This window comes from Myxine glutinosa, chromosome 5 (assembly GCF_964187855.1).
Source record: "Myxine glutinosa chromosome 5, kmMyxGlut1.1, whole genome shotgun sequence".
In the NCBI taxonomy this organism is placed as follows: domain Eukaryota; kingdom Metazoa; phylum Chordata; class Myxini; order Myxiniformes; family Myxinidae; genus Myxine; species Myxine glutinosa.
The window spans coordinates 104,628,595-104,655,599 of NC_136265.1; the positions used below are offsets into that span (position 1 = coordinate 104,628,595).

At 49.7% G+C, this 27,005-nt stretch overlaps 1 protein-coding gene across 4 annotated transcripts in view; it reads left to right on the forward strand.

Moving 5' to 3' along the window:
• The window catches only part of COPS5 (COP9 signalosome subunit 5), a 96,851-nt gene that overhangs the window by 47,494 nt on the left and 22,352 nt on the right, over nucleotides 1-27,005 (forward strand). For all 4 annotated transcript variants that reach the window (XM_068116702.2, XM_068116701.2, XM_068116700.2 and 1 more), the window contains exon 7: nucleotides 17,751-17,862. In XM_068116702.2, the coding sequence (XP_067972803.1) occupies nucleotides 17,751-17,862 (112 nt within the window). The remainder of the gene's footprint in view (nucleotides 1-17,750; nucleotides 17,863-27,005) is intronic.

Genomic DNA, 27,005 nt, shown 5'->3' on the forward strand with positions numbered 1-27,005 from the left:
TTTCCTTGCCATCAATCCCCGTGTGAGTCAGTTTTTGTCCTGTTTCTCTGTGGTCTGTCGGGAATAATATAAGGTTGTGTCTAAGTGCCTGTCTTCCTATGATGTACCTCTTGTAGTTGTAATCTAACCTTCCGCCTTAATATAACCTCCTCCGGAGGTCTTGAGAACTGAACCCCTGGTGTCGTATTGTGTCATTATAACCCAGCCGGGTGTCTTCTCTTTCCTATTGAGCCAGCGTAGCGCGGCTTCGTCGACGTTCGAGTACAATCGGGTAATTTGTGCGGACACGACGGCCATTCCGCTCGGCCCACCTTAACATCAAAGTCGTGTCTGTAACAGTATCATTGCAAAACGTGTTCTTCTTTGTGTGACGGATGGACAGACGTGTCTCCTTTTAGTAATAGCAACACCCGTTCCCTGCGGGGGTGAAAAAAGGTGTCAATGCTCCCTTTGGTTGGGGTCAGTGGTTAAACCACTTGCACTATTCTCCGTGTACAGGCGAAAATCGCAAGTTGTCTCCCCATTGTCACAGCGGGTTGGGAGGGGTAGAGGGTTCTGGGTTATTTGTGCTCCTGACCTCACCCTTCATACCCCAAGCGCATATGCAAAATATGGTGGAGATTGGCCAAGCCGTTATCAATTTTATCATGATCAGGTGTACATACACATACAGAATGGTCTTATTTTCGTATGATGTTGCATCGTATAAGAAATGGTAATGTTTGTCACTTTAAATTTAATAACTTAAATGGAGTGTTTAATCATAGTTTATAGTTACCTCCGCCACGGAAGGTGGATGGAGGTTATGTTTTCACCCCTGTCTGTCTATGAACAGGGTATCTCAAAACGTTGTTGACGGATTCGGACAAAATTTGACGGTGAGGTTGGGTATACGACAAGGACGAAATGATTAGATTTTGGTGAAGATCCGGATCTGGGTGCTAGAATTTTAAAAGGAATGTTTCACCATTGAGGGATAGGGTGAAAAATTATATATAGCACGATATCTCAAAAAGTTGGTGACGGATTCAGACGAAACTTGGTGGACAGGTTAGGAGTGTGACAAGGACCAAATTATTAGATTTTGGTGAAGATCCAAATCTGGATCTGGGTGCTAGTAATTTTTAAAGTGATTAGTCACCATTGAGAGATGGGGCAAAAACCGATATATCGCACGGTATCTCAAAACGGTTGTGGACTGTTTATAACAAAACGCGGTGGATGAGTTGGTTACGTGACAAGAACAAGGCCGATTCGATTTTTGGTTCAGGTCCGGATACAGATCCGGCCCATGTTACGGATTCGTCACTTTCGCTGTTGTGGTTTTCACCCACTTGACATGTTTCTGATATCATGTATTATTATTATTCTCAAAAGGTTTAGTATTCAGGCACAGCTATCTAAAGTTAAAAAGGTTAACGTAAAATGATACAGGAAATCGACCCGGAAGGAAAAGGCGGTGAAGAAGAAGAAGAGGTCGTGAGGCACAGGTCGAGGAAGAAACGTGTCTTGAAGCTCCGTTGCGAGCGTGGTCGAGCGAACGGCGTCGAGGGAACTTTGAGTCCGTGGAAAGAATCTCATGCGATTGGTGATATCGCCGGAGTATTGTGGAGCCTGCGTAGTCGGGTATCGGCCTTGAGATTCCGGAGAATCCTGGCCTAGAAGCTGCGGCTCGAGTGAGAGCCATCCACCATTTCGCCCCGCGCGCTGCCTTCATCGGAAAAGGTTTTTGCCGCGTCGGCTGGGCTTATCCTCTGGTGGTTTGCTGGGGCCGGCTGTGCAATAAAGCGGCGTTTGAGGAGTACACGGCGATTCGCTGATTGAACGGCAAACGTGTACGTCGGCGCGCGTCTGTGGAGATTTTCCATTCTACCGCGAGCTTGCTGGGTGTTGGACCACGTGACTTCTGTGTCGTTTCGACCGTCTACGCCTCGATTGCTCTTCATCGAACATTGTTCCAACGATCGCCGGAGCGAATCAACTTCGTCTTGAAGGTTATAGAGACATTGAAGAGGTTCTTTCCATGTACTGGGAACAGTTAGTTCGATTACTTTAACAGATGGTACCATCCTAAGATATTGATTGTATGATGGCTGGCTATCAGGGTTGTATCATAATTCCTGTGTGATTTTTAATATATTATTTTTGTTGATAACCATTGGTGTGGTTTCGATCTTGATTTTGACACTCAGTAATAAATTTCTTTTCTGCCGTGGCTCCACCCGGGGTTCGGGGGTAGGTATACCGAGACCAGGGGGTCGGGGAGGAGCACGTAACACCCATCAGTGGGATACAAAACATAAATAGTTCAGCGTGACAGAGGTATGCACTCTACCGAGAGAACACTAGTTTTCCAGATGTAGGGATGGCATGGGAAAAAAATGGCTGCCCTATCAAATGTGTACAAAGTGACATGTTAAAGAGCTACTATAGAGTGAAATCAACTTTTTAAAACTATACCTTTTATTCTCGAGCATTTTCATAACTGAAAATGATGAAAACAAGATGGAGAATTGGTTTGCAATACATGTCCCCTATGATGTTTCATTTCGATATGTCGAAGGGTAAGGGGGAAAAGTCTGGAAAATTTCACACCGGTAAACATATCCCTTTATTTGGGTGGTGTATAATGCCACGCTCGGTGCCGTTAATAATTAAAAGCTAAAAGATGCGTACGGCTTGTGTGCATATATAATACATTGTGGTTATGTACCTGGGATCGTTGCCATTGTACTGGGCACCCAGGCCTAAGGCCTGAGGCCTGCCAATCAGTGCTGCTTCATTTGGGGTGGAGTCAGACGAGCTGTTCAACCAATGGGTGTAAAGCCAAAGTTCAACGAATGTGTTCAACGTGTGGCCCTGAATGGGTTTCTCTCATCTCCCCTTCCTGTTCAGGCTGGAGTTCCCCAAGGCAGTGTTCTGGGCCCTGTGCTTTTTCTGGTCTTCATCAATGATCTCTGACTCTCTTGAAAATCCTCTCTATCTCTTTGCTGACGACTCCACTCTCTGCCACTCCATTCCTCATCCCTCAGATTGGCATTCTGCACCCTCCTCACTCTCTGCAGACCTTGACAAAATCACAGACTGGTCAAACAAGTGGAACATGTCTTTCAATCCTGACAAATCTCACACTCTTACTATGTTTTTCCGAAAAGGCCGACTGGACAACCCTCCCAGCCACTTTCTGAATAATCCTCTCCAAGAAGTTCTGTCACTCAAGCTTTTGGGTCTCACTATCTGCCATGATCTTTCCTGGGAAAACCACATTTCAAATCTGGCCTCCAGAGCCAGTCACCGACTGGGCATCCTCGGTCGTGCAAATTCCTTCCTTGGCACACCTGAGGTCCTCACCACATACAAGGCTTTCATCCGCAGCTCAATGGAATACTGTTGTACCCTCTGGGCCGGTGCTCCTGCCTCACACCTAGCTCGGCTTCACGCTGTTGAAACCAAAGCTTTCAGAATCATTGGAATCTTCCGTGATGAAGCTAACTCTGAGGGCCTTTCACTTACTCACCGCAGGCAGGTTGGTGGTCTTTCTGTCTTCTACCGACTCCTCTCCGGCCTTCCTCCACCAGCTCTCTCTGGGCTCTGTCCCCCAAATATTCCTGAAGGTCGCACAAGATCTGCCAGCAACCCCCTTATGGTTAAACTGCCAAAATCAAGACTCTCCGCTCACCTTCACTCCTTCATTCCTCTTTTCTCCCGCCTCTGGAACAAACCCCTCACTCTCTTCAATCTCACTCCTCCCTCCAGGTCTTTAAAACAGCTGTTCACCACCATCTCTTATCTTCCCCCATCCAAAACCTTGATCTTTTCTACCCCTGCTAATTTCACCCCAGATCCACTTTTTTGAAATACCAACTTCTTTCCTGGAAGTCCTTGCAGTGTCCTTGTGTTTTATACTTCAATCCCCCCCCCCCCTTCCCACGCCTCCTCCCCCCAAGCCCTCTCCCTCCCACAGATCTCCCGATGTCCCTGCTCTCAAATGTTGTTTGTGTGCTTCCCCTTCTCTCCCCACCTTGTCCACCGCTCCCCTTATTATATACTTTGTGTGTCTGTTTGGTTTTTCTTGTGTGATAAATGTTAGCTCTTTCACGAGCCTTGATTGTGTATTCAAAAAAAAAGAAAAAAAAAAGGCAGTGGGTTGGAGTCAGGGCAGCTGAAAACTGACCCGTGTATAATATGTGATATTCCCTCCATTCAAAAAGAGCATAACTCTGAAAAATTGGTAAAACGCCCTGAATCTCAAACTTGTCCTGTCACTTATAATAATAATAATAATAATTATTATTATTATTATTATTATTATTATTATCATTATAATTAATAAGGCCATGTACCAAGTTTCAGTTGAATATGTTGAAGGGTATGGCAAAAAGTGCAGAAAACCACAGGTGGGATGGACGGACAGACATGGAGAGCAAACCTGTATTCCCCTCCGGGTAGGGAACTGAAACAACATAAGAATACATCGCTGAAGTACCAAATTGAGAGTACCAAAAGTATCAAGAGTACCATCTTCAGATGGATATGGCTGCCGAAGCAGTTTTCCTCGACTATTGGGCACAATCCTGGACAGGTCGCCACTCCGACACAGGATACTCAAATGGCTCATTCGTCCCAGCTGGTACACATTTTGCCGACCTCGGAAGGATGATGGGCTGAGTCAACCCACGTGGTGTTGATTCAATGGCATGACAGGGGCTTGAACTCAGGACCCTAAGATCTCAAGCCAGCTGCCTTAACCGTTAATGCAACCTTCACATACACGAATTATTCTTACGAGTCCTTACGGATCGCCAACTCGTAGTCAATCACAAGCATCCGTAAATAACTCGCTGGTATCCGTAGATAACTCGTCACAACTCGCAACAACTTTTGACATGTCAAAAATCATCTTCCGTTATTTACGGATGCTTGCGATTGACTACGAGTTGGCGATCCGTAAGAACTCGTAAGAATAATCCGTGTATGTGAAGGCACCCTTAAGCCAAACCAGGCTTCGGTTAATAACAATAATAATAATAATGATAATAATAACAATAATAATAATAATCATTATCATCGTCGTCATTTTATGGCAGTTTCCATGCTTGCATGTGTAAGCCGTGATTCACCTAATGGCCGCTTTCCAGGCTGAACGATCCGTTGCCTAGCCTCCTGTCAGTCCTTTAACTCCAAGATCATCTCTCAACAACTCGTCCCTCGGGTTATTGAAAAGAGCATTCTAAATTCACCTTTCCATATACGGTATGCGTACTATTGTTAAAGCACGCAATGCAGTATGTCCTTATGTGAATAGATGTCATCATGTGACCCTTTTATAAAGCATTTATTTATTACACGCACACACAGGGTTCCGTAGGGAGAGGTGGGGAGAGAGGGAATTGGAAATGCCAACATTGAGTAAAGGACCAGATGGGAAGAGGATAGTAATGGAGATATCTCGTCATTGTGTTACGTATAGGTAAGTGTTACGGATTCGTCACTTCCGTTTGGGGCTTTCCTCCACTTGAAAGATTTCTGATTCTATGTACTATTATTGTCTTCCAAAGGTTTATTGTTTATGAACAGTTATTAAAAGTTAAAAGGGTTAACTTAAAATGATACAGGAAACCGAACCGGAAGACGAGGAGGTGAAGAGGAAGGGGCGGCGCGAGCAAAGTTGGAGAAGACGCGTGACGTCAAGGCTCCATAGCGAGCCTGGTCTACCGAAAGTCGCGAGGGAATGTTGAGGTCCTTGAAGGGACATCCGGCGATAGTAATTATCGCTGGAGTGGAAAATCTGCGTCGTCAGATTTGGGCGCTGAGATTTCGACGAATCCTCGCCTAGTCGCATCGGCTCAAGTAAGAGCCATCGGCCATTTTGAACCCCGCGCTTCGGACACCTACAAAGGTTTTTCCTCGCGTCATCTTCACCCCCAACATCCTACCGGTTGTCGGGGATGTGTGTGTGCGACCGATTCGTCTCCAATTACGTTGCGGTTCGCTGAGTGAGCGGTGAAGGTGCTCCTCTGAAGGGCGCCGTTGTGCAGTTTCGGTGGGGCGATCACCATTGTCAACTGTACGTGATTCGAATATCGACTGGAGAGTGAGATTCGGGCTTCGACTGGATATCGTTTGAGCGACCGCTGGAGCGAATCACATTCGCCTTGGAAAAGGTTATAGAGACATTGAGGAGTGTCCTTTTCACTCGCTGGGAGCGCAGTGAGTTCTGACTATATGGATGGTATATAGAGTGCACTCTTAATTGCCATTTGTTGTACCGTTATTCCTGTGTGATTTTCAACATATTATTTGTTCATTTATAATCATTGGTGTGGTTTCACTATTGATTTCTAACACACAGTAACATATTTTTCTGCCGTGGCCCCTCTCGGGGTTCGGAGGTGTACCGAGACCAGGAGATCGTAGAGGAACACGTAACAGTAAGGAGTAAATTGAGGAAAAGATGAGAATGTAGGATGGTAGGAGAAGGAAACGAGGTGAGTGGAGTTTGGGAGAGAAGGGAAGGAATATTGGGAGGATAAAGGAGCATATAGAAAGGAGAGAGGGTAAAGAAAAATTCTGCCATGTTGACGTACATAATAAATAGATGACTCCAAAAGTGAATGACAACAGGGTATTCGAATGTCTGAGTGGAGTCAGAAGGGACGGGAATATTGGACGGGATATTTAGGGAGCTCGGGAAATGACTTGTATGAGAGACTAGTAGGGTATGCTGCACATTGTGTAAGCAATAACGGACCGTGTTTCGTACGTTGGTACATAATAAATAGAAGCTTTATGATTATAGGCAAGCAGCACCGACCTCATGTGAGATATCGAGGTTTTTGTTTTTGTTTTATTTTTAATACAGTTTATGGTTTTTTTACGTAAATTTCCATTGAGGTTTATATTTCACAGCTTACAATTTTAAAACGCCAGATATGGATTGAGGTCTGTTTGTTTTGATGGACGCGTTTACGGTTTTTTTTTTTTTAACGTAAATTTTCATTTGCGGACACTTTCCGACGGTTCTGTGATTTTTTTTTTTCCCGGTGTAGCGGCTTCGATGTCAGTCGGCACGCCAAATTTCAGCTTTCTACGTCACCCGGAAGGTGCAGAACATTATTTAATATCGTGGTGGTGAAGGAGCTGGGGCTCCCACGTCGATCGGAAGAATGGACGCGACAAAAAGCTGGAATTCATCCGAGTTGCTTTAATCAAACCAAACACTCAGGCACTCTGAAAAGCCCGTTTATCGGGCAGCAATATATATACATATTATCCCGGAGCGTTTGCCCAGGAAAGGCGAGAGGGGGTGTGGCCCAGCGTCCTGGCTGCGGCCTGGCAAGTTGAGGGCGAGCCTGCCCGGGCATGCCCGGGCGTCCCGACCGAGGCCTGGCAAGTTGAGCGCGGGCCTGCCCGGGCGTCCTGGACGAGCCCGGCATGGTGATCGCTCCGCGTCCTTGATAGGTGCAAGGCGATTGTGAAAACCCAGCGGTAGCCGCTACACACGTCCCCCCAGAATCGACTTGCACCGGCAGGGTCAATTTGAGGGGGGTCCTGATGACCCGGCCGAAGCGACCCCTGGCGGGTCGTGGGAGGGGGTCCGGTGTGGTGGTGGGCGGTCGAGTGGGGGGCACCGTGGACGGGGGGCGGCCTCGCCGCGGTGGAAGGGCCACCCGTGGTGGGTGGTCGACGTCCACGTGCGCCGGCTTGAGGCGGTCCACCGCAATCCGGTCCGACCTGCCGCCGATGTCGATGACGAACGACTTGTCGTCCCGTCGCAGCACCCGGAAGGGCCCGTCGTACGGCGGCCGGAGTGGCCCCCGATGTGCGGCGTGACGCACAAAAACATACTCCGATGTGCGAAGTGCTGGGGGGACGTAGGACTGGGGGTCACCGTGGTGGGATGTTGGCACGGGGGCAAACCGTCGGGCGGCCTCCTGGAGGTCCGAGCGCTGGTGAGCTGCGGACCAGGGACTGGTAGCGTCGGGCACGAATTCGCCCGAGACGCGTAGCGCCTGGCCATAGACAAGCTCGGCGGTGGATGCCTGGAGGTCCTCCTTGGGGGCCGTGCGGAGGCCCAAAAGGACCCACGGCAGCCGGTCGGCCCAACCGCCGTCTTGAAGGCCGGCCATGAGCGCGGCCTTCATGGAGCGGTGGAATCGCTCGCACAACCCGTTTGCTTGGGGGTGGTAGGCCGTAGTACGGTGGAGCTTGACCCCCAGGTTGCGGGCGACCGCGCCCCACAGCTCGGAGGTGAACTGTGGTCCGCGGTCTGACGAGATGTCCGCCGGTGCGCCGAAGCGGGCGACCCAGGTGGCGATGAAAGCCTGCGCCACGTCGGCGGTGGTGGTGGAGACGAGGGGAACGGCCTCCGGCCACCTGGTGGTCCTGTCCACCATGGTGAGCAGGTGTGTGAACCCCCGTGACGGGGGGAGGGGGCCCACCAGATCCACGTTGACGTGGTCGAAACGTCGTTCGGGCACGGTGAAAGGTGCCACCGGGGTCTGGGTGTGTCGGTGGACCTTGGCCCGTTGGCAGGCCGTGCAGGTGCTGGTCCAATCGCGGACGTCCCGACGAAGGCCGTGCCAGACGAATCGCGCCGACACCAGCTTCTGGGAAGCTTTCCGGCCCGGGTGGGAAAGGCCGTGGAGGGAGGCGAAGATGCGGCGTTGCCAGGTGACGGGCACGATGGGGCGAGGCTGGCCTTGGGAGACGTCGCAGAGCAGGACAGTGTCCGCGAAGGGGATGTCGGCCAGGCGGAGGCCCGTGTCCACCGCCCGGAGGGCTTGCACCGTGGTGTCGGTGGTTTGGTCCGCCGCCATAAGCGCAAAGTCCACGCCCAGGTGGACCGCGTTCGCGCTGGCCCGGGAAAGACAGTCGGCCACGGCGTTGTTTTTGCCGGCGACGTGCCGGATGTCCGTGGTAAACTCCGACACGGCGGAGAGGTGGCGCTGTTGGCGGGCCGACCACGGCTCCGTGACCTTGGCCATGGCGTAAACCAACGGCTTGTGGTCGACGAACGCCGTGAAAGGTCGGCCCTCCAGGAGGTGGCGGAAATGGCGGACGGCCAGGTGTAGACCGAGGAGCTCCCGGTCAAACGTGCTGTATTTGAGCTCGTTCGGCCGGAGCTGCCGGCTGAAAAAAGCGAGTGGCTGCCAAACCCCGTTCACCCATTGCTCATGTACGGCGCCCACCGCGTAGTCGGAGGCATCCGTGGTGAGGGCGATGGGAGCGTTGAGCACCGGGTGAGCGAGCAGTGTTGCGTCGGCGAGGGCCCGCTTTGAGCTTTGGAAGGCCGCATCCATTGCTGCGGACCAGGCGATGTCGTGCTTGGCCGGCTTGCCCCGGAGGGCTTCGTAGAGGGGCCGCATGAGTTGAGCAGCGCGGGGCACGAAGCGGTGATAAAAATTCACCATTCCCAGGAATTCCTGGAGGGCCTTTATGGTGCGGGGACGCGGGAACGTGGTGATGGCCTCGACCTTGGTTGGCAGCGGCACGGCCCCGTTCTTGGTGATGTGGTGGCCCAAAAAATCAACGGCCGTCGTGCCGAAGTGGCATTTGGCCGGGTTGACGAGGCCGTGCTCGCTGAGGCGCCCGAACAGTGTTCGGAGGTGGAGGAGGTGCTCGGCCCGGGACGTGCTGGCGACGAGGATGTCGTCCAGGTAAACGAAAAGGAACGGCAGGTCACGCAGCACGCCGTCCAAGCGCTGGAACGCCTGAGCCGCGTTCTTGAGACCAAACGGCATCCGCAAGAATTCGAATAAGCCGAACGGCGTGATGACTGCCGTTTTAGGAACGTCGGCCGCCCTGACAGGTACCTGGTGATATCCCCGTATGAGATCAATTTTCGAAAAAATGACCCGTCCCGCCAGACGGGCGGAGAAGTCTTGGATATGCGGGATCGGGTACCTGTCGGGGGTGGTAGCGTCATTGAGACGGCGGTAGTCGCCACACGGGCGCCATCCACCCCCCGGCTTTGGCACGATGTGCAGTGGCGAGGCCCACGCGCTATCGGAGCCCCGCACGATGCCGAGGTGCTCCAACGCGTCGAATTCGGCCTTCGCCACGGCGAGCTTGGCTGGGTCGAGGCGGCGGGCCCTGGCGTAGACCGGCGGGCCCGTGGTTGGTATGTGGTGCTCGATCCCATGCCGTACTGCGACGGCCGAAAACGTCGGCCACGTGAGGGCCGGGAACTCCGTGAGCAGGCGAGCAAACTCGTTCGCCGCCGGGACGGCGCATGCCAGCTCGGTCGGCGCGGAGCTGCTCAATGTGCATACCAGGGAGCTGAAGGTTTCGGCGTTGATTAAACGATGCCGTTGGACGTCCACCAGCAGTCCATGTGCGCAGAGGAAGTCGGCGCCTAGCAGAGCCATGGGCACGTTTGCGGTTACAAACGTCCAAGCAAAGCGTTGGCCGCCGAAGCAGAGGGTGACGTTGCGCGGGCCGAAGGTGCGGATGGTCGATCCGTTGGCCGCAACCAAGGAGGGGCCGCAAGCCGCGGATTGCCTGTCCTGGTCAGAGGCGGGTATGACACTCAGTTGGGCGCCGGTGTCGCACAGGAAGCGCCGTCCGGACGCTTTATCCGTGATGAACAGTAAGTTGCCCGTGTGGCCGGCGCTCATGGCTGGTAATGAACGCCGGCCCGGCCGTTTCCCGGCCTGCCGAAGGTGCACGGGGGTCGGCACGTCCGGGCCTTCTGTCCGAACCTGGCATGATAGTAACACCACGCTTGGTCAGGTGGAGGCCCCGGTCGTCGTGCTGGAGGTGGTCGGCTCGGTGTAGCGGCCGCCAATTGCGTCGGCAGTTCGGTCGTCGACCGTGCCGGGTGCTCGGGCGCCATGGGTGTTGCGTCGGACGGCGGTGGGTCCCATGTCGCCGCTGCGATGCGCTGTCCTGCGGCGGAGATCTTGTCGGCTTCTCTGGCAAGGGCCCGGGGATCTGTGATCGTCGTGCTTGCCAGGGCGAGGCGTACCGGGTTAGGCAGCTGACGGAGGAACAGCTCCCGGAACAGGAATGCCGGAGAGTGCTCGCCGAGCAGTGAAAGCATGTAGTCCATTCGCTCGGAAGGGCGCGTGTCGCCGAGCTTGGGCAGGTCGAGCAGGCGCCGTGCGCGTTCCGCCGATGGGAGGGCGAAAGCGTCGAGGAGAAGCTTCTTAATCGCGCCGTATTTGTCAGCGGCTGGCGGGCTCTCGAGGAGGCTCAGGGCGCGGGCCGCGGTGGCCGAACCGAGCGCTGTTACCACATGGTGGAAGCGGGTGTCGTCGGCCGTGATGCCTCGCAGGGCGAACAGGGAATCCGCCTGTGCGAACCAAACCGCCGCGTGAGCCTCCCAGAAGGTAAGCAGTTTAAGGGCGACTGCCGTGTCCATGTCGGTAGGTCACCAATGAAGGAGCTGGGGCTCCCACGTCGATCGGAAGAATGGACGCGACAAAAAGCTGGAATTCATCCGAGTTGCTTTGATCAAACCAAACACTCAGGCACTCTGAAAAGCCCGTTTATCGGGCAGCAATATATATACATATTATCCCGGAGCGTTTGCCCAGGAAAGGCGAGAGGGGCGTGGCCCAGCGGCCTGGCAAGTTGAGGGCGAGCCTGCCCGGGCATGCCCGGGCGTCCCGACCGAGGCCTGGCAAGTTGAGCGCGGGCCTGCCCGGGCGTCCTGGACGAGCCCGGCATGGTGATCGCTCCGCGTCCTTGATAGGTGCAAGGCGATTGTGAAAACCCAGCGGTAGCCGCTACAGTGGTTTGAAAGAGCTTTATATATTAGATCTCGTTGTGGCGGTCAGGGATATAAATACTCCTCAAAAGAATTCACTGGATGCTGACGTCATTAGCATCCAGCTCAGGAAAAATATAGTTGAACAAGTCATTAAAAAAAACATTTTTTTAATGAAAAAATATGGAGGGATAGATGGAATCTCCAGAAAACCAAACGATGGTCGGAAGAAATGACATCAGTGAGATAGGCATATCTGAAGTATGGAGGATGTCACGGCAGAGGGATAAAGAGTATTTCAAGAGGTTTGTTGAGATTTAGTGGGAATGAATGAATGAGTGGAGGTGAGATTAGATTTAGTGGGAATGAATGAACGAGTGGAGGTCAGATTAGATTTAGTGGGAATGAATGAATGAGTGGAGGTGAGATTAGATTTAGTGGGAATGAATGAACGAGTGGAGGTGAGATTAGATTTCGTGGGAATGAATGAACGAGTGGAGGTGAGATTAGATTTAGTGGGAATGAATGAACGAGTGGAGGTAAGATTAGATTTAGTGGGAATGAACGAATGAGTGGAGGTAAGATTCGATTTAGTGGGAATGAATGAATGAGTGGAGGTGAGATTAGATTTAGTGGGAATGAATGAACGAGTGGAGGTGAGATTAGATTTAGTGGGAATGAACGAATGAGTGGAGGTGAGATTAGATTTAGTGGGTTATTTATTTATTTTTTAATTATCCAGCAAGACAGCTTGTGCTGGAACGGAACTGGCTGTCTTCATTTGAAAACACCAGCAAAGCACATGTTTTTCAAGAAGTTAAGCACAGAACCATTTGTGCTGCAGTCTGATTGGCTGTCTACTTTGTCCAATCGACGCCCGACGGGCACTTCACGTGCAGGCAATCCAGGCATGCGAGCGACCTGCGATTCAAAGCGGAGCAGAGAATCCCATTTTCTAATCGACAGAATTCCATTGATCGGCGTGAATTGAGATAACAGTTTTGACGGAGAGTCATGAAATGCTGACCGTGTTTATTTTTTATTTTATTCTGCAAAAGAACGGCCCACGGTACGCTGTTCACCATGAATACATAAAACGTCAACCACTGACCACTTTTATGTAGAATTCCGGATGAGATGTCGTAGTTGTAATAAGATTGCCAGGTCCCTGGGTCTCCAGTCGAAACCGGTGTGGTGGAATAACATGTCATACTCATATTAGTATTACCTTTCGGGTGCATGACTGCGCGGTCATGTGTTCTGGCTTTGTGCACGTTCTGAATGTGAACCATGACTGTGCGGTCATGTGTTCTGGCTTTGTGCATGTTCTGAATTTGAACCATGACTGTGCAGTCATGTGTTCCGGCTTTGTGCATGTTCTGAATTTGAACCATGACTGTGCGGTCATGTGTTCTGGCTTTGTGCATGTTCTGAATTTGAACCATGACTGTGCAGTCATGTGTTCCGGCTTTGTGCATGTTCTGAATTTGAACCATGACTGTGCGGTCATGAGTTCTGGCTTTGTGCATGTTCTGAATATGAACCACGACTGTGCGGTCATGAGTTCTGGCTTTGTGCATGTTCTGAATATGAACCACGACTGTGCGGTCATGTGTTCTGGCTTTGTGCATGTTCTGAATATGAACCACGACTGTGCGGTCATGAGTTCTGGCTTTGTGCATGTTCTGAATATGAACGATGACTGTGCGGTCATGTGTTCTGGCTTTGTGCATGTTCTGAATATGAACCACGACTGTGCGGTCATGAGTTCTGGCTTTGTGCATGTTCTGAATATGAACGACGACTGTGCGGTCATGTGTTCTGGCTTTGTGCATGTTCTGAATATGAACCACGACTGTGCGGTCATGAGTTCTGGCTTTGTGCATGTTCTGAATATGAACCACGACGGTGCGGTCATGAGTTCTGGCTTTGTGCATGTTCTGAATATGAACCATGACTGTGCAGTCATGTGTTCAGGCTTTGTGCATGTTCTGAATGTGAACCTTGACTGTGCGGTCATGTGTTCTGGCTTTGTGCACGTTCTGAATTTGAACCATGACTGTGTGGTCATGTGTTCTGGCTTTGTGCATGTTCTGAATTTGAAACATGACTGTGCGGTCATGTGTTCTGGCTTTGTGCATGTTCTGAATTTGAACCACGACTGTGCGGTCATGTGTTCTGGCTTTGTGCATGTTCTGAATTTGAACGATGACTGTGCAGCCATGTGTTCTGGCTTTGTGCATGTTCTGAATTTGAACCATGACTGTGCAGTCATGTGTTCCGGCTTTGTGCATGTTCTGAATTTGAACCATGACTGTGCGGTCATGTGTTCTGGCTTTGTGCATGTTCTGAATTTGAACCATGACTGCAGTCATGTATTCTGGCTTTGTGCATGTTCTGAATTTGAACCATGACTGTGCGGTCATGTGTTCTGGTTTTGTGCATGTTCTGAATATGAACCACGACTGTGCAGTCATGCGTTCTGGCTTTGTGCATGTTCTGAATTTGAACCATGAATGTGCAGTCATGTGTTCTGGCTTTTTGCATGTTCTGAATTTGAACCATGACTGTGCGGTCATGTGTTCTGGCTTTGTGCACGTTCTGAATTTGAACCATGACTGTGCAGTCATGTCTTCTGGCTTTGTGCATGTTCTGAATTTGAACCATGACTGTGCGGTCATGTCTTCTGGCTTTGTGCATGTTCTGAATTTGAACCATGACTGTGCGGTCATGTCTTCTGGCTTTGTGCATGTTCTGAATTTGAACCATGACTGTGCGGTCATGTATTCTGGCTTTGTGCATGTTCTGAATTTGAACCATGACTGTGCGGTCATGTGTTCTGGCTTTGTGCATGTTCTGAATTTGAACCATGACTGTGCGGTCATGTGTTCTGGCTTTGTGCACGTTCTGAATTTGAACCATGACTGTGCGGTCATGTGTTCTGGCTTTGTGCATGTTCTGAATTTGAACCATGACTGTGCAGTCATGTGTTCCGGCTTTGTGCATGTTCTGAATTTGAACCATGACTGTGCGGTCATGTGTTCTGGCTTTGTGCATGTTCTGAATTTGAACCATGACTGTGCAGTCATGTGTTCTGGCTTTGTGCATGTTCTGAATTTGAACCATGACTGTGCGGTCATGTGTTCTGGCTTTGTGCATGTTCTGAATTTGAACCATGACTGTGCAGTGATGTGTTCTGGCTTTGTGCACGTTCTGAATTTGAACCATGACTGTGCGGTCATGTGTTCTGGCTTTGTGCACGTTCTGAATATGAACCACGACTGTGCGGTCATGTGTTCTGGCTTTGTGCATGTTCTGAATTTGAACCATGACTGTGCAGTCATGTGTTCTGGCTTTGTGCATGTTCTGAATTTGAACCATGACTGTGCAGTCATGTGTTCTGGCTTTGTGCACGTTCTGAATTTGAACCATGACTGTGCAGTCATGTGTTCTGGCTTTGTGCATGTTCTGAAGTTTGAACCATGACTGTGCAGTCATGTGTTCTGGCTTTGTGCATGTTCTGAATTTGAACCATGACTGTGCGGTCATGTGTTCTGGCTTTGTGCACGTTCTGAATTTGAACCATGACTGTGCGGTCATGTGTTCTGGCTTTGTGCATGTTCTGAATTTGAACCATGACTGTGCGGTCATGTGTTCTGGCCTTGTGCATGTTCTGAATTTGAACCATGACTCTGGGTCTCCAAGGACCCGCTTTACTGAAGATTCGATCTTTTGCGCCGACCATATCAAAATATCGAAGTTCAAAACAACTCGTTGCTGTCGAATGCGCAATCTGAAGTTGACAGCTAATTAAGCCCGTTGTCATCTAATAATGGATGGGCCAAATTAGCAGAGCTACGTGTCAGTCGAACGCTCAAACGGAAAGGCCCTGCGTTTGAGTCCCAGCCATGACCCGGGCCACGGTCGTTCCCAGTGGGCGGTCGGTCGGCGCCGGCGTCCGGCGTCCCGTTTGATTCGGCCGCCGGGCCGCAGATCCATCAGGCTCGGGTGACGGGGCGTTCTCGATGCTCGGTCGTCGAGATTGGAAGCGACGGCAGCACCGTTCCGTGGGATCATCGGGCCCGGCGCCGGCTGCCGACCGCGGCCCAATTAATCACCATCGCGGTGCGGCCGTAACCCGAGCCTTCTTGCTTGTGTGCCGCCTGTCAAACCACCGTCCTGGCTCTGCCTCATGGGATTCCTACTCACTGCCTTCACCAGTCCCTCTCCATCCTTTTCCCATTTCTTCTTCCACTTGGAATCAAATGAAGATCTTAAGTCGTGGTGGCCTGTGCTTTAGGGAGGATGTTGTAGCGGGTTTCCATTTTTTTGCTGCAGGCCCCATATACTTTCTACCTGTGGGCTTGTGTGTGTGGGCCTGTGGGCCTGTGTGTACCTCGGGCCCACATGTAAATGTTTGCATTGCTAACCAGGGTTCATAATCCTCATGTGTTATACTGAGTGGTGATTGCACAGGTTAATCACATGCCACAAAGATGACCAACAATATTATTCATCGAGTTGTCTTTTTCTTTTGATACATTGTTACTAACTTTGTTACTAACTTTGTCTCCTTGTTCATCCTTCATGTTCTCTAGTCTTATTGGTATTCACTTACTTCTTTGTGAACCATAACTGTTACTCCTTTGTGAACTGCTTTCTTTCAATCTGTTCTTAAATTAAAAATTAATTAAATCAAACAATTAATTAAACACTTAAAATTAATTAATCAAACAATTAAATTCTTTCTTAATTAAATTCTTAAATTAATTAAACAGGTGTTCACCACCATCTCTTATCTTCCCCCATCCAAAACCTTGATCTTTTCTTCCCCCGTTAAAACGCCCCAAATCCGCCTCTTTGAATCCCCAGTTTCTTTCCTGGGGTTCCGAGAAGTGTTAATTTGCTTTGTACCCCTCCCTCCTCCCCCAGCCACCCCCCTTCCACAGATCTACCAGCGTCCATGGTCTCTTCTGTTGTTGTGCTTGTGTGCTTCCCTCTCTCCCCCTCTTGTCTCCCGCTCCCTTCATTGCATGTTTTGTGTGTCTGCGCATGTTTTTCATGTTCAATGTGTTTGCTCTTACACGAGCCTCGATTCTGTATACAAAATATATTTATTTATTTATTTATTTATCCCAAGTTGTCATTTTTTCTATTCTTCCTTTCCGTACAATCTCCATTATTCCCACGCCACTCCCATAGTTCCTTTTGCCTCCCTATAACTTGCCGCCTATTGTCTCAATTGTCTCAAGTTCCATCTTTCCCCCTTCATCCTTCACAATGCCGTCATCTCTTTTATTCCATTGTCGTGCTGTACCAAGAATATATACATTTGATGGTTTGAAGTTTGTTTTGAGTGATCATTCAATGGGGGTTTAATTAAATTGATAGCTGTATCATTCATTTTTTTGTTGGAGGAGTTGTTGTTCTCCTCTTCCCTTTATATTCATTATCCAAGGACAATCTGCATTTCCTATGTCATTCCACATTTCACCTGTAACTTTTAGAAGTGTCAGTTGAGACTTTAGTTTTAATGTTTGGGGTCTTATGGTGCACTTGTGTAAAAGCAAACAAACTCCTGCTCGGCCATTGTTGTAATTTTTGTTGAAGTGTGAAAGACTCGAGTCTGCGCAGCCAATGACGTGCAATCAAGTGTTCTTCGAGCATTATTAGGAGGTTCTCTGCTTCACTTACGTGTTCCATCTAATCAGGATGAGGCAGTAGAATTGGGGAGCGGTGGAGATGGGGGTGTCGAGAAAAGTTTTGAAATTCAAGAGGAGGTGTAAGGAAAGATTTTGACCGTTTCGGATCGATGATTGTTTTAATTCCAAGTCTTGTCATGTAACTAATCAAAGAATTCAATCCACCTGTCCCCGTCCCCCTAATTGGTGCTGAAAGACTATTTCGAAGAACATTTTTGTGCGGACCTCAACCAAGTGTAGTCTCTACGAAATCTGCTAATATACATCTGATCCATTTTAACCTGGCAGATTTTTATTTCAAATGACGGAGGAATTTCAATGTGTGATTTCCGCAGGTATTATGCACTTGAAGTCACCTATTTCAAGTCCTCGCTGGATCGAAAGCTGCTGGAGCTTCTCTGGAATAAATACTGGGTGAATACTCTCAGTTCTTCAAGCTTACTTACGGTACATTGACGCACTTACAACATCTTCATTTTATGTCTTGTTTTTATCATTAATCGGTTGTACTAGAGTTGTTAAATTTCTTTACAAAAAGTTATTTTTACTCCGTGCTATGTATTTATTTATCTTTGTATGTACGTATGTATTGTACATATATGTACGTATGTATTGTACATACGTACGTATGTATTGTACGTACGTATTGTATGTACGTATGTATTGTATGTATTGTACGTACGTATGTATTGTACGTACGTATGTATTGTACGTACGTATGTATTGTACGTACGCACATATTGTATGTACGCATGTATTGTACGTATTGTATGTATTGTACGTACGTATGTATTGTACGTACGTATTGTATGTACGCATGTATTGTATGTATGCATGTATGTATTGTACGTACGTATTGTATGTACGCACGTATTGTATGTACGCATGTATGTATTGTACGTACGTATGTGTTGTACGTACATATGTATTGTATTAAGTATGTACGTATGTATTGTATGTATGTAATATATGTATGTACGTATGTGTTGTACGTATGTATTGTATGTACGTATGTATTGTATGTATGTATTGCATGTACGTATGTATTGTATGTATGTATTGTATGTATGTATGTACATATGTGTTGTATGTATGTATGTATTGTACCAACGTATGTATTGTATGTATGTATTGCACGTACGTATGTATTGTATGTATTGCATGTACGTACGTATTGTATGTATGTATTGTATGTATGTATTGCACAACAACACAACAACAACATGCATTTTAAGGCCATTTTCCCTGCTAGAGCGGGGTTAGCCTTGCAGTCCCCATGACAATCTTCTCCATTTTGCCCTATTTTCTGCATCTCCCCTTGTTTAACCCCCTTGCCCACATTTCTTCTTCCACCATCTTTAGCCAAGTCTTTCTCGGTCTTCCCCGTCCTCGACTTCCTTCCACATTCATTTCCATCACTCTTCTCAACCAGTCACTTTCATCCTTCCTCAACACATGACCAAACCATCTCAACCTGTTCCTCTTCACAGCATCAATCATAGGCTCTATTCCCATCATTTTTCGCAATTCATCATTTGTCTAACTCTCTCTCAACGATACTCCGCACATCCATCGAACCATTCGCATTTCCACCCTTTCCAACCTTCGTTGCTGCTCTTCGTTCATTACCCATGTCTCGCTCCCATAAATCATAACACTTTTCACACATGCAGCATACACCTTTCCCTTCAGCTTCAACGACACTCCCCTCATCAGCACGCCACTCAGTTCCCGAAACTTCTTCCATGCACATCTAACTCTAGCAACCGTTGCCGAGTCTGATCCACCTTCTCCATTCAGCATGTCTCTGAGGTAGCAAAATGTTTTCACACCTTCCAGCTTCACGCCGTCTCCAAGATCCAACTCAACATTTCCTCCATGTGCAGCTCCCTCTGTGCACACCTTACATTTGAATGTAGCTGCCACACTGGTTAATGACCCTCTCAGACCACTACATTTTTGATGAACCCACTCAGCGCACATTGTACATTGAATCGAGTTCACTCCGACACCCTTCCTGCACACAGCACATGGCCACTTCCCAGTTCTTTCCACCTCACCACATGCTTTACCACTTGCCATCACTTTCGTCTTTCCGATATTCACCTTCAGACCTTTTGTCTCCATACATTCCTTCCACTTGTTCATCTTTTCCTTCAGTCCATCCATACTTTCCGCAATCAACACCAGATCATCTGCATACAACAACTCCCACAGTAAACCCTCCTTTACGTTCTGAGCCAGCACCTCCATCACAGCTACAAATAGTAGTGGACTTAGTACCGACCCCTGATGCACTCCCACCTTCACCTCAAACTCACCACTGTTCCCATCCTTCGTCCTTACAGCTGTGCGCGCTCTTTTGTACATTGCCATCACTACTCTGATCAACCATTCCTCCACTCCTAACTTCCTCATTGCCCATGTCAATACTTTGCGTGGAACCCTATCGAATGCTTTCTCCAGATCAACAAACCCAAGAAACAACTTCTTCCTCTTCTCCATGTACTTCTCCTGCAACTGCCTCACAATAAAAAGCGGGTCTGTCGTTCCTCTTCCTGGCATAAATCCAAACTGCATTTCGTCGATCTTCACTTTCTTCCTTATCCTCCTCTCCAACACCCTTTCCAATACCTTCATTCCATGCTCCAATAACTTTATCGCTCGGTACGAGCCACACTCTAGAGGGTCACCTTTCCCCTTGTATAGAGGGACGAGGGTACTCAGTTCCCAATCCACTGGAATGCGGCCTTCTTTCACCACCAGATTACAGATCTCTGTCATTCTCTTCACACCCCAACTTCCTGCTGCCTTCAACATATCTCCCACAACTCCCGTTGGCCCTCCCGCTTTTCTACTCTTCATTGCTTTTATCGCTTCCTCAACTTCCTTCTCAGTTATCTTCTCTGCCGGTCCTAAACCTGGGTTACTCTCTACATTGCCATCCCATTCATTCTCTGTATTCAACAGCATTTCCATATATCTTTTCCATCTTCCTTTAATTCCATCTGGGTCCACAACGATTTGTCCCACTTCATCCTTCAAGCAACTCACCCCCATCACATCACACCTCTCTTTCGCTATCTGCTTTGCAATCCTGAATACTGCTCTCCGACCCTCTTATGGGTATGTATTGTATTGTATACAGGTATGTATTGCACGTACGTATGTATTGAATGTATGTATTGCACGTATGTATGTATTGTATGTATGTATTATATGTATGTATTGTATGTATTGTATATATTGTATGTATTGTATTGTTACAGACGCGGTTGTGGATGTTGGTTTACCGAGCGGTTTGGTATGACCGCGTCTGCACAGTTTACCCGATTATACTCGAACGTTGGCCGAGTCGCGCTACGCTAAATCAATTGAGGAAAGGACACAACGGCTGGGTTAAATGACACGACACCAGGGGTACAGTTCTCAAGACCTCCGGAGGAGGTTATAATATTTCGGAACGTTGAGATTACAGGGATGAGAGGTACAGCATAGGAAGGTAGGCACTTAATCACGGTCTTATAGTAACCCCGACAGACCACAGATAAACAGGACAAGACTGACTCACACGGGGATTGATGGCAAGGAAGGGCAGGTAGTCGGTGGACAGCACAAGGTGCACCTTGTGCTCAGGGACAGGATAGCACGGCCCAAAAGATGCAGGGAGGTCTCTCAGCGCTCGGAGGTGGCGTCTGGTTCTCTTCACTTCAAGCTCGGGGCGCATCTGACGTCACGTCCGGTAAGTCGCTGCGTATATCCGGCGGGGAGTGACACGCCCTCGGCTCGTTAGCTCCGCCCCAGATGGAATCGGCCCGTTGCTTCTTATTGGGTGCGGGGGGTTACCGGGCTCCGCCCTTGACGAGGGGCCGACAGGCAGCCCCTTCGTGGTAACCCCGTCGGCGCACATGGGCAATGGCGGCTAACCGAGCCGGAGTGAGGACGCACACTCCCCGCGCGCTGTTGTGGTAGTTGTTGTTGTTGTTGTTTCATGGGGAAGATGGGAGGAGGTATGGGGAGGTCCTAAACTCACTACTGGTGCCATACAATCACATTCTGGTGCAACGAAGAGTCAGAATTAATGGAAACGAGTCCTTAACTGACATAGACTAAGAATAACTAGCAAGATGTCCGAAAGTTGTCTACATGAGATGCGGTGGACCTGGGCACGACATTTAATGGGGGAAAAAGGGGAAGGTCGGTTCTACAGAGTGTTATTTACAGGCAATGGGACTAGGGAATGGGGGATTGGGGATAGTTGGGGGGTATTGGGGAAATAGGGGAATATTTACAAGCGGATATGGATGGAGGCCAAATCCCATATCCGCAACATTGCACCCTTCTCTACCCTCGGGGCGTCCTGACCCGATAAATTTTTACCTACTTTAGTGTGGCACTCAGATGTAGTTCCCTCTACTATTAACTCTACCCTGAGTGCGACAGTTTTACAGATGTTCACAAATGAGTAAATATGTCCCCCTGCGACGTTGCACCCTTCTCCTCACAGAAACACACCCACAGGATAACCGAATCGCGGAAAGAATTCTCAAACTAAACATACAGCCGGTAGGGAGCATTATTTACAAGACTACGCTGATATTTACACTACGATCCAGGACCTGTTTTTGGAGGAACACATGCAGATGTTATGCATAGAGAGAGCACGCATGCCAGCATCGATACACCAACCCACGAGTGCTCTGTGGCCTTACGGCCTTTAATAATGTGCAGAGCACCCCATCCAAGCACCAAAAGCACCACCCCATCACACAGTCAGCACCATCCGGTGCACCAATAAAATGTTTATAAATCACCGGTGGTGTCGCAGCCGGCCGATGTTCTGCCGCTGGTCTTGCCTTCGTGTGGTGCACCTGGTGTTCTGGCTTCCTTCAAAAATAAAGAAAGGCGCCAACCGCGTCCATTTCTAGATTGTGGCCGTCTGGTGGCCAACTATTAGTGGTTCACCTGTATGGCATAGGTGCCACGTTGACCCATAGGTCCATCCACGGGTGGTGCTTGCCCGCAAAAGACTGCGGTCCATGGTGGGCGGCCACAAACATTGCGGTCCATACGGTGTATCGATCCCGGCAGCAAGCAGCGAAAGTGCAGGCCCACAACTGCGGAGCCAGCACCTCTCTCTCCTCTCTCTCTGCCCCAAAGCCAGATCCTCGGAGGTGGGAGACAAAAGAAGCAGACAAGTGAGTAAGGTGGTAAGGGCGCAAAAGTGCACGCAATGTAAGGTAATGCACACTGGGGGCACATGGGAACCAGGTGAGACAGGTACGTTCCTACCGTACGCCCCCCCCCCCCACCAGGTAACCTACATGGCCCCTCCCTTACCCCTTACTGTATCCACAAAACACAACACTACCCATAAACATCTACTTTACAAATCAACAAACGTCCCTACTGTCTTCGCCGTTCCTCCCATATACCAAATTCGTCTTCTCTCCCTCCGAACCAATCAAATTTGCTATTTTCAACTCTCATCAAAATTTGCCATCTCCAACTCAACATCATAATTTGCCATCACCAATTCATCATCAGTCCCTCCTAAGGAGGGAGAGATGGAATCACCCCAATGTCTCATCCACGTCGTGATGCGTCTCACAAATCCAACAGCAATTCTCCTTCCTGCAACACAAACAAAGAAAACACAGGTGTGGAGTCATCATCACCACAGGTAAGTGGCTGCGTATGGTGCGACAGGTTCATCAATCCTAACTATTTCCTAAATGACTTTAACAACTTTACATTACCCGGGGTCTTTCTCTTGCCAAACCATTGGCCCTCTTACACTATGGGTTCTAAAAACCAATTCCCATTGACCAAACTGTGGTGCTTTTCAATTTGGGGTCTCACTTCCCCGATTCATCTCCCGGTGCCCTCGCACAATTTCTGGGCCGCGACGTGTACCTCTCCCAGCGGGTCTACCCACCTGCACACCCCCACCACTGCAGTTGCCTCCGAGCTTACCTGCTCCTTACCCTAACCTAACTACCTGGGGAAGGCCCTCTGGCGCTCTCCCCACTCGGTGCCCTCTCTGGCACTGGGCTACCCGGGTCCGTCCTCCGGATCCTCGGGCCCCACTGACACTAACGGCTCCCAGAGCCCACCTGCGGCCTCACCTGGCCGACATCCTCACAGTGGTGGAGTGCCTAACCAACTACACACACTAACAGGGTACACGCCCAGCCATTTCCACAACACTAATGCACCCATCCACAATACCATTCTGCAACCGCACCACAAATGCCAATATCCAACCACAATTTACCTATACCCTCTACCTAACACTTACACTACCCGCCCCGGGTACTCGTGAAAGGGGTCCACTCTTCCCCCATCCACACCTTCGCACCATGCACACCACTCCGTACCACTTACTCCAACTCTCTCCACACACTCATTCTCTGCTCCATATAATCCTCACACCTGCACTTGCACACCTGTGCTCTTACACCTGGTGCCACCTGCACCCTTCTCTCCCCAAGCGCATTCGCGCTGATCCACAACACTCACTACTCATACACTGCTCCACACTGCTCCACACACCTGTCCCGTTCTCACACAGCATCATCTCATCTAACTACTCCTCTCTGAAACTTGCGCTTCCCAGTCGCCCCTTTAAACTATTGCGCTCCCTCGTCATTATCATCCATACTAATCTACCTGCGTCCCCTCTACAGTTATCAGTCACTAACTAACCTTAACGTTACCTGATGTCATCTCTAGTCCCTATCAATATAACCTAACCCACCCGGGCTAGTTTTCACTGCCATACACCCCATAACTATTGCGCATTTGCCCCACCTTTGTGAGGGATGACAGAGTTGCCATCCCACCACATCGGGCATCTCCCACTACCAATTTTGCACATCAAATTTCAACAAATTAAAAATTTGCCAATCACTACTCATCATCTGCCAATCATTACTGCCAATCCTTTGCCAATCATCAAATTTTGTTTTTCTCTAATTTTGGGGCCAAAACACTATCCTCATCACACAGTCTACTCACTAATGCCTCTCGGTGCGCCAATTCCTGTCCAAAGCCCGGCTTCGTAAAGCCAAGCCATGAATGCGGGTTGTTCTGTGCCAGCGGCTGGATGCGTCCCGCATTCGGGGCAGGGACGGGGGCTTACCCGGGCCGAGATCCCACGCACCATCTCGGCGTGGAGCCATCCAATGTCCCGATCTCGACCTGCCGGAATGCCTCAACAAAAGGTGGTCGCCATGACGACCCTTTCTATCGGGCTGCCCGCTCCGCCTAGTGGAGCATGGGCGCGGCTGTTCCAAGCGAGGCACAGCGTGGATCGCGTACGGCGGTTCTTTCGAAACCGCCGTGGTTCGGATCCCCGCTGGTCCTCGCGGCATGCGAAGCTGCCCGACGCGCACCGAGGGCCCGATTCGGCTATAAGTCGTTCTAAACTCTACCCCGGTTATCGTCGATGCCTCACCTGGATGCTTACAAGCATACGCTACCCCTTTCTTGCTCATACATGCAGCCGTTTCCATGCTCCTCGTACCTTTCCTTACACACCCAGGTATACTCATTCCACTCACAGCCTTGGTCACACACCTGACCACCGAACACCTTGGCACACATTCGTCGCTCGCACACCTCACCAACACACCTCTTCGCGCCCCCTCCTCGGTCACCTCCTCTGTGACAATCACAGGTGTGCTCTCACTCGCACACCCAACCACGTGCCTCACTACCAATTCCAGCGTGCATTCCCACTCACGCTCTACCATTCCAGGTGTGCTTCCTTTCTCACCTGTCACAACCAACTCACGCTCCGTGTCACTCTTACTACTCTCACCTCCACTCTTGACAGCGCACTCACCCTTACTCTCGACAGCGCACTCTTTCCCCATGCACCTGTCCGTCACACATCTTTCTCGCACACCCTCTCTCGTTACATCCTCTGTAACACTCACCACAGGCGTGCATTCTTCCTTGCCTTTGACAGCGCACTCTTTCCCCATGCACCTGTCCGTCACACACCTTTCTCGCGCACACTCTTGCGCACACTCTCCCGTCACACCCTCTGTAACACTTACCACACCGCGCTTCCATGTGCTCCCTCGCACACGCGCTACGACCGACTCACTCTCGCCAGCACCCTCACTCCTTGGCACGCACTTTTTCCTCACACACCCCAGAGTCGGACTTTCTCGCACACCTCCTTTTTCGCACACCAGACCTGTCGCACACTTCACCAACGGCCTCTCACGAACACCCGGGTCCATCTCGACCCCCAAGCTTCTTAAATCCCCTGGCGCATCATACGCACGACCATATTGGTCACCACTTACACCGGGTCCTCTTCCTCTTCGCTTCTCCTCCATCACCTGCGAATCCCTCATCCGGTTAATGAGCACATCATCACGATCCAAACACAGACTTTGGACCAATTCTTTTACTTCCTCCTTTATCTCTTTCTTATCCTCTCTCCGTCGCTTCTTAATTTCGCTCACCCCTTCTTCCACTTCTTCTAATTTCTGCTTCACCTCTTTTATTCCCCGGTACGTCTCCTCAAGCTCGTCCTCCAAGGCTACCTTGACCGTTTCCATGTGCGTCCTCACCTGCCGGTCCTTCGTCTCCATTACCTCTGTCACCTCGTCCAACCTCACTGTCAGTCCCTCACGTACCATCTGACATTCCCTCTTTGTCGCTATTAAGTCGTTTTTTATGTCGTTTTGTGTCGCTTTTAACCCTCCTAATACCGCAGTGTTCCTTTGAACCTGCTCCGTTAGTCCTTTTTGTCCCTCCGTCAGCTGTTCCACCTCCTGCGTCAGGTCCTCTATGCCCCCTTGTAACTTTACAGTCCCCTTTCTCACCTCCTTCTCCATGTGCTCCTTACAGTGCCTCACCTCCTCGCGCACTCCTCCGACCTCCTCACTCACCCCTCTTCTGATCTCCTCTCCCATCACTTGCATCTCCTGCCCAGATGCCACCCTCATCTGCTCCATTTCCTCCCTGTGAGCATCCAGTTTGGTTTCTACCCCCATTCTGACCCCCTCTATCTGCTGCCCCATTTGTTTAACTTCCCTTTCCGCTTGGTCCCTCATGTCCCTCAATTTGCCTTCCATCCTGTTTTCTAACCTCTCTAACCCATTTTTCACTCCCTCTATCTGATTCTCCTGGGCAGCCATTCTATTTTCTACCCCCATTAACCCATTTTTCACCTCTTTTATCCCGTTGTCTAACCCCTCAAATTTGTCGTCTAACTTCCCAAATTTCTTGTCTAATCCCTTAAAATTATTGTCTAACCCCTCACCGGTACCCCTCGCTTCGTCCCTCATTGCCCCCATTTGGCCCTCTAATCGCTCACTATCAGCCCTCATTCCCATAATTTGGTCTCCCATTCGTTCCATAAGGGCCCTCATTTGCAGGAGGAAAAGGTTCGAATCCACCAGCGGCGCTACCACGGTCGCGGGCGTGGTCGCCGTGGCCATCTGCGAGGCGCCATTTTGCGCGCCCGCAACCTCGTACGCGACGACGCTATTTTGCGAATCTGCTACCCTCACTGCTTCGCTCTCCTCTTGTCCCTCAATTTGGTCCTGGATCGACCCTGCCTCACT